The sequence below is a fragment of the Mustelus asterias genome, chromosome 9 (assembly GCF_964213995.1).
Source record: "Mustelus asterias chromosome 9, sMusAst1.hap1.1, whole genome shotgun sequence".
In the NCBI taxonomy this organism is placed as follows: Eukaryota; Metazoa; Chordata; class Chondrichthyes; order Carcharhiniformes; family Triakidae; genus Mustelus; species Mustelus asterias.
The window spans coordinates 90230484-90244125 of NC_135809.1; the positions used below are offsets into that span (position 1 = coordinate 90230484).

The 13642-nt window shown below is 45.4% G+C and overlaps 1 protein-coding gene across 1 annotated transcript in view; it reads right to left on the reverse strand.

The window, feature by feature from the left end:
* Positions 1 to 1562: 1562 nt before the first annotated feature.
* Positions 1563 to 13642, reverse strand: part of LOC144498808 (tetraspanin-32-like) — a 73364-nt gene continuing 61284 nt past the window's right edge. Inside the window, exons 6-8 of the mRNA XM_078220505.1 lie at positions 10052 to 10138; positions 8181 to 8264; positions 1563 to 3191 (exon numbers count right to left, since the gene is read on the reverse strand). Of these exons, the coding sequence (XP_078076631.1) occupies positions 3036 to 3191; positions 8181 to 8264; positions 10052 to 10138 (327 nt within the window). The 3' untranslated portion in view covers positions 1563 to 3035. The remainder of the gene's footprint in view (positions 3192 to 8180; positions 8265 to 10051; positions 10139 to 13642) is intronic.

Here is a 13642-nt window from a genome sequence, read left to right on the forward strand (position 1 = left end):
ACACAACAAAAATCGTGTTGAAGAAATAGCCTCCATGTCTTCTCTGTATCTTGTATCAGCCTTGGTTCATGCTTATTTTCACTGGCTGTGTGGTCAAGCCCCACTTTAGAGATGAGCTTTATTCAGCCAGCGCAATCCTAAGAGGCTGACAGTGCTACACAGTGTAAGATTCCATTCTTTGATGAGATATTGAATCAAAGCACCGCCCACCCTTCTTAAAGTGAACTTTAAAGACTTCATGACAGATAATGTATGAAAAAGATCAGGATAGCTGTATTGGATAACTATTATTACTCAACCAACACTGGCAAAAATCAATTATCCAGTCATTTACCTCATTGTGGTTTGTGGGACTTTGCTATGTGCAACTTGGTTGCTGTGTTTGCCTACATAACCCCAGTGATTACACTTCTAAGGTACCCCAGTGGTTGTGTAGTGTTTTGGAATGCCCTCAGGATATCAAATATGTCATATTCCACTCTTTCTTACTGAGCATCCAGAAACCTATACCCAGTGCATTATGTCTGAAGCAGCATGGATGCAAAATGCAGAGTGACAGCTGATTATTCTGCATATATTTCACAATTGGGCTAAGAAATTTGTGAAGTTATAGTACCTGGAGGTGTTTAACTGATAAGAATTTCTACAGGCAGTAAGATCTGAGGTTCATACAAGTTCACATTCCATCAAGAGTCATTGACATATTTGCCCTAAGTCATACCTTAAGCATGGAAGATATGAAAGTCGTTGGGAACTAAGGCTGATGCCTCCTTTTTGAGGGAGATTACTCATTGGTGGTTTTTTAACCTGAGGGCCACCGCACCTCAAGCGAGGAACAAGGTTAATAAGGTGGGCCTCCATGAATAACCTCAGCCGGTACAGGAATTGAACCCACGCTGTTGGTGTCACTCTGCATCATGAACCAGCTGTCTAGCCAACTGAGCTAATCGAACCCTATTACGAGTCATTGAATAATGATCAAGGCTGTGTAGCCTACCTGATTTTGTCCTCCTTAGCCTCAGGGAGCTGAGGTTAGTTGGGGCACCAAAACAACTGTCCCTAGTTCGAATCAGCTGTCAACACAGGGAATGAATGAATCCTGGGACACGGCAGGCCTGTGTTGCTCAGCATCACACCAGGTGGACCATTACTCAGTGAGCCAGCAAGGGCTTGTACCAAGTGCTTAAGTGTAACAAACAGATACTCACTGCAGTAAAGTCCATCTGAAGGAGTTGAGAACATCACATAATTCATCCTTTCATTGGTGGAGGCAGCATCATACAGAAGTTGTATTGTTCATTAAACATTGGGGCCATTCATCTGTCAATCATGTCATCTTGCTGCCTGTGTGTGTGAGTCACACAGTGGGTACCAAACAGTGAAACTGTTTTAATTTTGGAATGAGCAGAATTTAACACTTCAGGGCAAGTGTACTGTTAATTTGTAGATGCGTGTGATAGAAGGGATGCTCTGGTACAAGAATTGCTTCAATCAAAGGCAGATTGGAGCATTACTGCTTGGCGAGTGTGTGCTAGGACAAGTGAGATGCAATAGTATGAAAATAAGACTAAAATGACACTTTAATGGGTCAACAGTCAGAATACAGCAGGACAATAGGAGAAGTGGGTTAAAAAAAGTGGGGATAAAAGTGCTTTGTTGAGACATTATGACACCTAGCATGTATTGAAAGAAGAGGAAGCTATAGTTACTTGGTGATGATAAAAATATCACATTGCAGACTGAAACTCTACATAAACTGATTACTGAACCAGAACACTTCTCTTTAAAGAGGTCATATACCTGTGTTTGATTACTACCAAATTTTTGTCCATAGCAACATCAGTGGGGCTGCTTGCTTATGTTCCAAATTAACTCATAAATAAGAATTAAAAATTATGCCAGAGCACAGGTAGCTGAGCCAATAGCAGCTTTCTCTCTCCAGCCCCTCACACCTAACCATCAACCCAGCTGCACCTTTCGGTGCCTAACACAATGGCCGGAATTCTCCGGCTCTTCACTCTGGCAGGATCTTCTGGTTCCACTGATGGTGCATCTCCACCGTGGGTTTCCCAGCGGCGTGGGATGGAGTCAATGGGAAATCCCAGAAGATCCCGCCACCAACAAATGGTGCGCCACTTCCCACTGCGAGAAATACGCTGCGGGGTTCCAGAGAAATTCCCCCTCCCTCCGGCTCCTAATCCAACTGAACCCTTCCTCCTCTCAAGCCTAGATACTCCTTCCGTCCCACCCTCAATCCCCCTCCTATACTGATCAATGCTTCCTCACTCCAAATCAACCAGAGTGGAAGTACTGTCTATGAACCTAGATTGTTTTTCCCAGGAACAGGATCAATTGGGACAGGCGGCAGCCCATAGGTTAGTCTTCCACATTTTCAATGGTGGGGAGTCTGGGATAAGGGAACGAAATCTTACAATTAGAGGCAGGCACGCTGTAAGACAAACTTCTTCACATGAAGGGTTGTAGAAGTTTGGAATCTCTCCCAAGAAAAGCAGTAGATGTTAGCTCAATTAATTTATTCTGAGAACAATAGGTTTTTGCTAGACAATGATAGAAAAGGATATTGAACCAAATACATGGAGTTAAGGTACAGATCAGCTGTTATTTCATTGAATGACAGATCTCATTTAATGAACAGACTAGAGGGGTTGAATGGTCTACTTATGTTCTTGTGTTTCCCAGCACCCCCACAACTTTCAGTAAGAAGAACTACTGAACTTTTCAAATTTTTGTTTTAAGTTTGTATGTTTTTAAAAATCTTACACAGTGGCAGCACTGTAGTATCACAGTACCTTGCTCCAACAGCACAACACAAGGAATAGCACTCTTTAAAACCAAAATCTGTCAGCACAATGCGGTGAAGGGTAGGCCCATGGTATTTGCTCGCCATAGATCTATGTGAAGTAGATATGCATTCATTGGCCTTCCTTAAGAATGAGAATGTAAGATACTTCAGTGTAAAGAGAGTCTGAACTGTGTGAGGGGTGAGATCTCCCTCAGTGTCAGGAGAGCTCATTTCACAGGGCGTTTCCTCCTGCCTGGCTCGCTCCTAATTTCTGATTCCCGCTCAGAAAGCAATACTGCTTGTCCATCCTGTACTTCCCTTTTGTGTACCAATCCTCGATCAAGCAACCAGCAAAGCAGAGAAAGGCGGTCAGGATAATTCCATAAACCTGGAGGGACAACAGATGCTAGCAGTTATTAACAATATTTAAAGATCAACTTTTTAAAAAAAGTTCTACCTTGTTTCCTTTCTGATTCCTAACCTCTTCACTGTTAATTCCAGTGCATGGTTTTAATGTTTCATCATTGTGAACAACTTGCCTCAAACTTGTTTTGTCACTGAAAACATTTGTATAAGTGAACATCCATGTCTCCTTACTTCTTTTTAAAGGTTCACCAATTGGTTTCTAATTCCTTTTGTTCTTCCTCCAAAATTGTATGACCTCATGGGGCGTGATTTTCCCGAGTAGTGTAGTGGGGCAGGAATTTCAGTGGGAGACAAAAAATCCGAATCGCAACTGGCATAGAAACATAGAAACTAGAAGCAGGAGTAGGCCATTGGCCTTTCGAGCCTGCTCCGCCATCCAGCCGATCGCGGTCTTCTCAGGCATTTGTTTGTGACATGGTCAGCCTCATGTCCTTCCCGGACATGTGGCTGATTTAAATATTCATATCTTCATTTCAGTCTGTTTAGCGAGCGCGGGACACTATTGTCTGAGCTCAGTTGCCTTTCTGATCTCGCCAGTGGAGGTTCTCACTGATGAGAATCACAGCTTGTCCCCACCAATATGATGGCTTTGCCACTGGGACTAGAAGCCATTGAGGCCGCCCGGGTGGTTGAAGTGGGGGGTGGGGGGGGGCAATGCCCATAGGGCATTGCCAGCCTGGCACTGCCGGCCTGGCAACCTGGCAGTGCCCACTGGGCATTGCCAAGGGGATGGGGCCTCGCATTGGCAGTGGTTGGCGATCAGGGGTGTCTCTGGGGGGGCGTCTGAGGGAAGGGTGGCGATCAGGTGGGTCTGTGGGGGGTCTATAGCAGAGGTTTGTGGGGGGTGCTTGTGGGGGGGGGTGTCTGTAGGGGTGGCTGTGGGGTAGGGTGAGGGGTCAATGTCTGTCAGGGAGGGCGGTTGACAGATCACCAATATACTATATACATTTGTGCACAGGATATGGAAGATCAGGGCGCATGTCTAGCTGTCTGCAGCCGGCTTCCCCAGTGATCTTAGGTTACAGCCCCCTTTCTCCCACACCAGTGTGAAACTCGCTACTGCCAAAATAACTTACAGAGTGTGGAAAAATTGCATGGGGTAGCTCGCTGAAAAAAATCGCAGTGAATCTCCGGCTTTCAGACTTCTGTACACTTTGAATTTTTGGGGAGAAATTTCCGCCTCATGTTTCTCAACATTAAATTTAATCTGACATTTATAAACCTGTCTCTTTTTCCCTAAAATCACTTATGCTTCTTTTCCACAATCAACCACTTCTCTATGTTTGTGTTTTCTGCAAATTTGCTTCTGCTTCCAATCATACATATCTAATAATGCCAAGGTGCGGAGGAAGGCCATTTGACCCATCATTCCTATGCCAGAATGAGAAGAGTAATGGAACAAACACTAGCATCTAAGGAACATCAATATTTATACTACTCTGTTTCTGTCCTCTAGCCAACCTGATGCCTTTTCTGATTATGTTTATCTTAATTTTAAAACTGTGACACTCTATTAAACAACTAATCGATCTGCCCTCCTGTTAATCAATGGGCACTCAGATTCATGACCCAGTACCGTGATGTGAAAAATCCGAATCGCAACTGGCATAGAAACATAGAAACTAGAAGCAGGAGTAGGCCATTCAGCCTTTCGAGCCTGCTCCGCCATCCGGCCGATCGCGGTCTTCTCAGGCATTTGTTTGTGACATGGTCAGCCTCACGTCCTTCCTGGGCATGTGGCTGATTTAAATATTCATATCTTCATTTCAGTCTGTTTAGCGAGCGCGGGACACTATTGTCTGAGCTCAGTTGCCTTTCTGATCTCGCCAGTGGAGGTTCTCACTGATGAGAATCACAGCTTGTCCCCACCAATATGATGGCCTTGCCACTGGGACCAGAAGCCATTGAGGCCGCCCGGGTCGTCGAAATGGGGGGGGCAATGCCCACAGTGCATTGCCAGCCTGGCACTGCCGGCCTGGCAACCTGGCAGTGCCCACTGGGCATTGCCAAGGGGATGGGGCCTCACATTGGCGGTGCTTTCATGACAATATTCTGTCTCCCAATGATATGACCTTTCCAGCAAGCCCCCATTTGTGCTACACATGAGGCTGGATTTTACAGAGGGTGGGTTCCCTGCACTCCAATGTAAACTTTGGGGAGAGCCCTCCTTCACTTAGTTGGCTTGCCCCACTTTAATGTTTTGGAGGAATACCCCTGTAATTAGAATTTTTGGGGGGAACGCCACTGTAATTAGAATGAGGTGGGACTTTTGTCCTTCTTCAGGAGGATGTCCTACCAATCTGAGGCCAGCAGCGTCAAGCAGGAGAGATGGCCACTGCCAGTACTGCAGGAAGGCCAAGGAGGTGGCAATCAGCAATGGACTCGGACATTGAGGTAAATCCAAGATCTCACTGGGGCCAGGCTGACAGGTCTCAGCGAGAGGGAGGAAGGTTGTGGGAGGTGGGGTGCATATTGGACAGGAAAAGGGGGAGAGTGGCCATGAAGAGGCAGAGCTGTGGCGTGCGACTTCTGATTGACACATGGCTCTGGGAAGGAGTCCATATGACTTCTTCAGAGTTGACGAGGGGTAGAGAGGTGATGGATTATATAGTTGGGGGGAGGTTGTGGAGAAGGTGGGGCAGAATAGGAGGTCAGGGATAGGTGGGACCTCAGGAGAGATTGACAAAGATGTCATGGGCACATGACAAAGGGAGTGTTAATGGTAGCGTTAAGGACGAAAGAAGGTGCTGATCGTGCCTCGAAAGTAAGATAGCAGAATATGGCAATCGCCGGACAAAGGTCTGTGCTCAGTGAAAGCAAAATGAAAGAACAAGTGACAGATGGCCTGATGGAGTGGGGTGGGGGAGTTGGTTTGGAACAAGTAAAGAAACAAGGGGGTCAAAATGGAGGCGAGAGTTCACAGTCTAAAGTTGTTAGACTCAGTGTTGAGTCCAGAAGGTTGTAGCGTGCCTAATCGGAAGATGAGGTGCTGTTCCTTCAGTTTGCATTGGGCTTCACTGGAACATTGCAGCAGGCTGAGGATATACATGTGGGCATGAGAACAAGATGGTGAGATGAAATGGCAAATGGTGGGAGTCCTGCTTGCAGACTGAAGGAAGGTGTTCCACAAAATGGTCACTCAGTCTGTCTTTAGTCTCCCCAATGGAGAGATGGCATTGGGAGCAGCAAATACAGTAGATCAAACTGAGGGAGGTCAAGTGAATTGTTGATTCATTTGAAAGGAATATTTGGGGCCTTGGACAGTGAGGGGAAGGGGTAAAGGGGCAGCTGTTGCACCTTCAACGTTTGCACAGGATAGATAACAGATCTGTCCACATTTCAGTCCACTGGTTCAACAAGCCTGTTAGTTCCTTCACCAACCCAGATACAGTTGATAAGACTCACCAAGATAGTGAAGATATGATTGAGTCACCGAGCACAGGGAAACCAGAAGATGATTACATGGAAGTGGAGTCTGATATTGTGGAGCAAGAATTTTATAAATGTCATTTTTTGGTTGTTAAATGAACAGATGGCAATCTCATGGGTTTGCAAGGCATTTTTGGATGCATTGCTGCTCAGCAGATATAGGCAGCACAGTGGCACAGTGGTTAGCACTGCTGCCTCACAGTGCCAGGGACCTGGGTTCAATTCCAGCCTTGGGTGACTGTGTGGAGTTTGCACGTTCTCCACGTGTCTGCGCAGGTTTCCTCCGATGTTCCGGTCTCCTCCCACAGTCCAAAGATGTGCAGGTTGGGTGGATTGGCCATGCTAAATTGCCCCTTCGTGTCCCAAGATGTGTAGGTTAGATAGATTAGCCATTGCAAATGTGCAGGGTTATTGGGATAGGGTGGGAGGGTGGGTGGATCCGGGTAAGATGCTCTTTCAGAGAGTCGGTGCAGGCTTGATGGGCAGAATGACCTACTGCACTGAATAAAAAAAGAGATGTGGTAATTGGCTAACATAGCCATTGATTCTAATACCCATCCTTTGCCACACAATCAAGAGAGATCTTCCATGCAGTGCCTGCTGGGCAGAGTAGTTTCTCTTAAAAGCTCATTCATGTTCCTCTTTAACAGGGAGGCCCGTGAGCCAGCCAGTGTATCAAAGATGGAAGCATTGATTGCTAGTCTTTGGGCATAGGAAAAATGGTGTGAGGGATCGATACCAGCCTCCATAAAATGGAGAGCAGTATCTTGTGGTGTGGTCTTTGAGGGTGGCTTCCAAACACTCCATTGGCCTTTACAAGAAGGAAGACTCGTGCAGGTTTCTAATGTTCATCAATTCAATACTACTCATTTAAACCCATTCAGAAAGTTCCACCAATTGTAGATTTTCATATTCTTCCTTGTGGTTTCCCTCATTCTTTTCCCCACAGGTCCTGTCATATTTCCTATGTTAATCCCTTTAGAACCAAGCTCTATCCTAACAGAATTCCCTTGTAGTGGGACCTTTCAAAACACAGTAAACTCTGTGTGATCTGGCATCCAACCAACCAGAATTCTCGAGTAACTGGAATTCCTGACAGCTTGGCTTTTTTTAAAGGCAATCACTTTCCATGTTTAGATAATAATACAACCTTTTTAAAAATTTAGTATAATAACAATAGATTGTAACTCAGCAGAATTTGTTCTTAGGTTTTACACTCAAATTATGAAATTATTGGGTCAATTTTGCTTATTGAGCCTGAACAAAGATATAACGCATCTTGTCTTGTGTCCAAAATAACATGACTTCTCAAGGGTAATTAGCGATGGACAATAAATGCTGACCTAGCCAGCGATGCCCACATCCCATATATAAATAAAATAAAAACTCCCTGTTAACCAGCATTTCTGATTAACCAGCATCACCCATTTCCCCAAGCATTCCAAACAACAAAGATTTTTTACTGTGTTCTTAATGCATCAAGAACATTCATCAAACTGAAATTGCAATGGATTGACATTACCGTGATGATCCCCACCAACACCGTCAGCGCATCAACCATAACCATGAGGTCAGTGACCCGAGTCTCCATTGTCTGAAGACAGTCCTAATAGACAAGACAGATGGTTATGAAAATTCACATCTGAAAGCCATTATGGAAGAAGAGGTGTTTACAAGTTAATAAAAGCACAGGTTCAACAAACCTTCTCTCATTCAGCTCTCAGCTTGACTCAGCTTTCAGTAACAAGTCTATGCACAAGTGAGCTGACCTCACTGAATAAAGTGACGTTGGCTGTTTGTATTCACTTTTTGGTGCTCTGGGTAGTTCTCTCGCCAGGTGATGGAAGCACTGGGGATACAATGTTCGGTGGCAGTAGCCAAAAAAGGGCCGCAGGCAACCTACTGTTTCAGGCCGTCTTTCAGGAGGGTGGGTACTCAATATGCTGGCAAGGCCTGGATGCACTGAGATCGGGGCGCTATCTTTAAAGGGCGCCCCGATCATATCAAGAATAAAACTGCCCCTCCCCCCAAGCCACTTTGGAGATCTCAGGGGCTCTTTTCCCCACTGTAATCAGAGTTGGCACTTCTTTCCCTCTCCCTTCCCCCCCGATCATCAGCCCCTTCACGCCGTCCACAGTCAGAGCCAGCACCCACACCACCCCCACATGACCCACAACCAAATCTGAATTAACCCCTCTCGACTGAGGCTCCCACTGGGTCCTGCCCCTTGGCATGGTTGGTACTACCAGGTTTTCATGGGCATGGTGCCAATCTGTGCCAAGGGTCAGTGCCGGGGGCACTGCCTGGACATGTCCCTCTCCCCTGGGGCTATTCGCACTTTTACATCCCTGGGGAGACCTCCGGACAGTCTCAGGTCGAGATGAACCTGTTGTAAATGGTGCTGCTGTGACATCACGCTGACATCCGCTGAATATCCAGTGAGGAGGTGAGTCCCAGAGAGAGTGCTCACTAATGACATATTAATGTATTAAAATGAGTTGTCTGCGCTCCCGTGCACGTTTCATGCCACTCCACCGGCGAGGGGCCGGTAAGATCAGAACTCGGAAACTCTCTCGCGTGAATTGCGCTTTCCAGATTTTGAGCACATGCCGCCATTCTCGAAGATGGCAAGTGCTGGCTCAAAATCGCCCCTGATAGCTCTGTGGAGAGCCAGCATGGGCCTGATTACCTCCTTCTGTGCTGTAAATCACTCTAACTCCATCTTAGACACGATCCCTACTGTTTTTTTATTCATTCATGGGACAGGGCATTGCTGGCTGGCCAGCATTTATTGTCCATCTCAAATTGCCCTTAGATTGATACAACTGAATAGCTTCCTATACCATTTCAGAGGGCAGTTGAGAGTCAAGCATCATTGCTGTGGCTCTGGAGTCACATGTAGGCCAGACCAGGTGAGGATGGCGGATTTCCTTCCCTAAAGGACATTAGTTGTCTCTGATCCTAAGCAAGGCCTGCAATCCTAAAAATGATCAACATTACTGCCTATAATTCTACTTATGGGCCAGAATTTCCATTCTTGCATCCTGCTACCACTGCCAACAAGAATGCAGAATTTGGCGCTCAGCCAAATCTCTGTTCACAGCAGCGGGACTGGATAATTTTAGCCATGGGTGAGGTCAGAGAATTTTGGTCATGGTCTCTGTCTGTAATCCTAGACACTGCCTGCAATCCTACACATGATCCCTATTGCTGTCTGTTATCCCCAAAACGGTCCCTTCTGCTACCTCTAATCCAAGATGTGGTCCCTACTGCTGTCCGTAATCCTACACATAATCCATCCTGCTGCTTCTAACCCTGGACACAGTATCGATCGCTGTCTACAATCCTAGACAAAATCCTTAATGTTCTCTTTAGTGGCAACACTCGCCATACCTTTAGAGGAGCACCTTCTGCAAAGCACGTTTCATTCTCAACACTAGTATAGCGGCTGAATGTTGAGTTTTTTCCACAGCAAAGAAACTGTAAGAAAGTAGAGAAGGGATAGGTTAATTAGCTGCATCTCGCAATAAAATACTGTATATGGAACTGCACTGGGGAATCCCAAAAGTTGTGCAAAATAAGCATTCACATTGTGACCAAATTCTGTGCTAAAACTGATGCTGAATGCATTGTAATGAATAGGATTCATATAGCTCCTGGTACTAACAATAAGTTTGTAAACAATCTAAACTTTAATTGAGTGCTTTAGAACGGAAGGATTTGTAATCATTCTGTCTTTTACCCCCTAATTTCCCCACTTTCCTTTTCTCAATTCTGAAAACTCTGATTTTTGTTGAGGTCATTTCCAGTGCTTTCTGCCTCCCCAAAGTGGCTATTCATCACGTATAAATATAGCGAATGAGTAAGATAGTCAGCTGTGGAGAACATCACAGCCAGAAATAATCATCTTTTCCAGAAGGTCCACACAACACACATTACAGTCACTGAACTGCAATCAGGAAACAACATCCTGGCTAATTCTTTCCTAGTCTATGGGTGCTGGCACCCCAACTCTGCTATTGTCTCTAATTGAATCACCTAACTTAGCACACTCCAGAGTCTCGAGATCCTGGCACGTATATCTCCACACCACATGGAGGAGTGCATTTGCCAAGAATGTACAAGATTTGAAATTGCAAAGTTCTGCTGGTTATGTGGGCCATCCCATTGGACAGCAAAGGTCAGGATTCTGAGTGCGTGTGTAACTGCCTAGCCACAGCTTTCTTGCAAAGGAGAAGTTAAGTTTAATGAGATGCCACACAACAGGATGGTAACTCTCACTATCAGCTCACTGCAGCTGCTGAATTTGGATCCTTAAAGCAAGTTACCCTGTCTGCAGTTCAGTGAAAACTTGTGTATGTTTTTTTTAGAAAAAAAGCTTTCAGCTCATAGCAGTCATTTCTTTTGCTGGGGAGATGCTAATTTAGCATCTCAGCATAACTTGTTAATTGCACTTTCCTACAATATTGATGGTTGCTGCAGCAAAGGAACCTACAATAAGTTAAGTGCTATAGATAGTGATTCCTCTAAAGGGCTGTTAATGTGCTGCTTGACATAGGAAAAGAAGATTCTGTCCGGTTCCTGTCACTCCTTCCAGTGCTGCATATATCCACCAAGATGCTGCTAGCTGGGCATGTCAGAGAAGAGCTGTTTTCCTTTTTGTCACTGAAATGTCCCTGAGCAAGAAAAATGTGCTCCAAACAATTTCTAGGGCCAGGGTGTTTCTTCCCTTCACCCTGAGGGTTATCACAACGTGAAGCTTTATGCCACTGTTTTGTCCGAGCCATTGCAGCTGGGAAGGGCAAACAACTTTCATTTGCCCAGAATATGAGACATGGTTGGTGGCACCCAGCCGGGCATTAGCGATGCTCACATTAACCTCATAGCCAGCACAGGTAGATAGAGTTCCCCATTCTATTAATGTTCATGTGACGACTGAGCACAAACAACCTGAATGCAAGTTAATGGTAGCGTGCAGGAAGACTCCATATTGCCTCATTATCCAAAGGAACACATAAGAGGAGATTTTAAACCTGACATACCCACTGTTTTCCCATTCCGTTTCTACTGTGTTTCACTTCATCCAGCTCCACTATGCAGGCTGCCTGAGGCTGTTGTAATTCTTCAATAAAAATGGAAACTGTGTCCAATCACATCATTAAGCTCCAGCCATCATTTTTACAGTGGGGAAAAGGAGTCTGGTCTGACAAAGACAAATTAAATACCGTTTTCACTTTATTGAAACAATCCTGTGGGATCTAAAGGAGCAGGAGAGTGTGAATGTGAGATATTTACAAAATTTCCTTCCCAAAATTTCCGCCAAATGTTCATTGGCTCTGGCCAGTAGCCTCCAGCTATTCAATATTCTTCACTGGCCTATTGGACAATTGCTTCCTCTCAACTCATAGCGGATATGAACATATGAGTCACCTGATGTCGGAGCAGCGCTCCGAAGGCTCGTGATTCCAAATAAACCTGTTGGACTTTAACCTGGTATTGTAAGACTTCTTACTGTGCCCACCTCAGTCCAACGCTGGCATCTCCACCTTATGTGTTGGTAGTGGAGGGAGTGAAAGATTGATGGATGGAGTTCCAATCAAGTGGACTGTTTTGTCTTGGATGGCGTCGCGCTTCTTGAGTGTTGTTGGAGTTGCACTCATAGAGTGTTCTATCAAACTCCTGATGTGTGCCTTGTAGATGGTGGACAGGTTTTGGGGAGTCAAGAGGTGAGTTACTCAACACAGGAATCCCAGCCTCTGACCTGTCCTTGTTGTTGCAGCATTTATATGGCTTGTCCATTGCACAACAGTCTTTTCAGGATATCAGAAATAATCACTATTTGTTGTATTGTTCCTCTATCATGGAATCCCATGTAGCAGGACAATGGGGAGCCCATTTTTTAAGCAGTATTAAAGTGGGATAAAGAGGGAGATGAGAAAATGAAATAAGTAAAGATGCAGCCAAGGAAGTTGACACATCAATCTTTCACTCCCTCCACTACCAACACATAAGGTGGAGATGCCAGCGTTGGACTGAGGTGGGCACAGTAAGAAGTCTTACAAACTGTTTGCAATATGATGTGGTTTTGGCCCCTGAACAAGTACTGTAATTAACTGAAATACCAGGTTATCTTTCCCTATCTGCTGTTGTCGCCTCACAGCATTTTTTTTCATTCATCGGAGTTTTAATATGATCCTTTAAAACAGAAGCAATCTGAACTAAAGGAAAATAAAAGTGTTTGAATGTTAATCAGGTGATATTTACCTCATGATGGGCTTTCACTGCCTATCACCACACTTCTCTTATTGCTGGGAATGACCTCAAAGCCATTGCAGCTTTGCCGAGCTTGTTGCAGAAGCTGTGGGGGAACAGGGATGATTGAAGTGGTGCTATGTAGGTTTATGTCCATTCCTTAGGGGGTGAGGCAGTGCCATTGGCTGCCACCAATGTAGTGTTCCTCACTGATGTCATTGAAGAAAGCTGAATGGGCTGCACAGACGATGGCCCAGGGTGATACCTGCCCCTGAAGAACCAGTGAAGTCTGACATGAACAACTTTTCCCCTGATGTCTACACAAGTAAATGGAGTCACTGTGGCAATCTTGGCAGCTACGATAGTGAGCTGCCTACGTATGGCCGAGAAAGGAGGCCTGGAGCCTGGAACAGGCTCTATGGAGCCACCTGTACTGAAAACAAAGTTAGGAGCCAGTCCCTGCCTTAACCCACTGAAGGAAAATACTGGTGCAGATTTTGCAGGAATGCTAATGATGAAATTTTCAGCATCCGCCCTCCTCTGAGATGGATAACACCTTCTGGAATCTGCACATGAGCAGTGCAACACAGAAATCCAGGTACTGCCATAGGTGATACCAAGCCTCGCCACAGCAGGGTTCAAATAAACAGGGGGCAGGCCCAGGCCCAGGGATCGGGAAAGCAACATGCAGTTTAATTGGAGGAGCAGCGAGTGAGCGTGGGAGACAGAGCC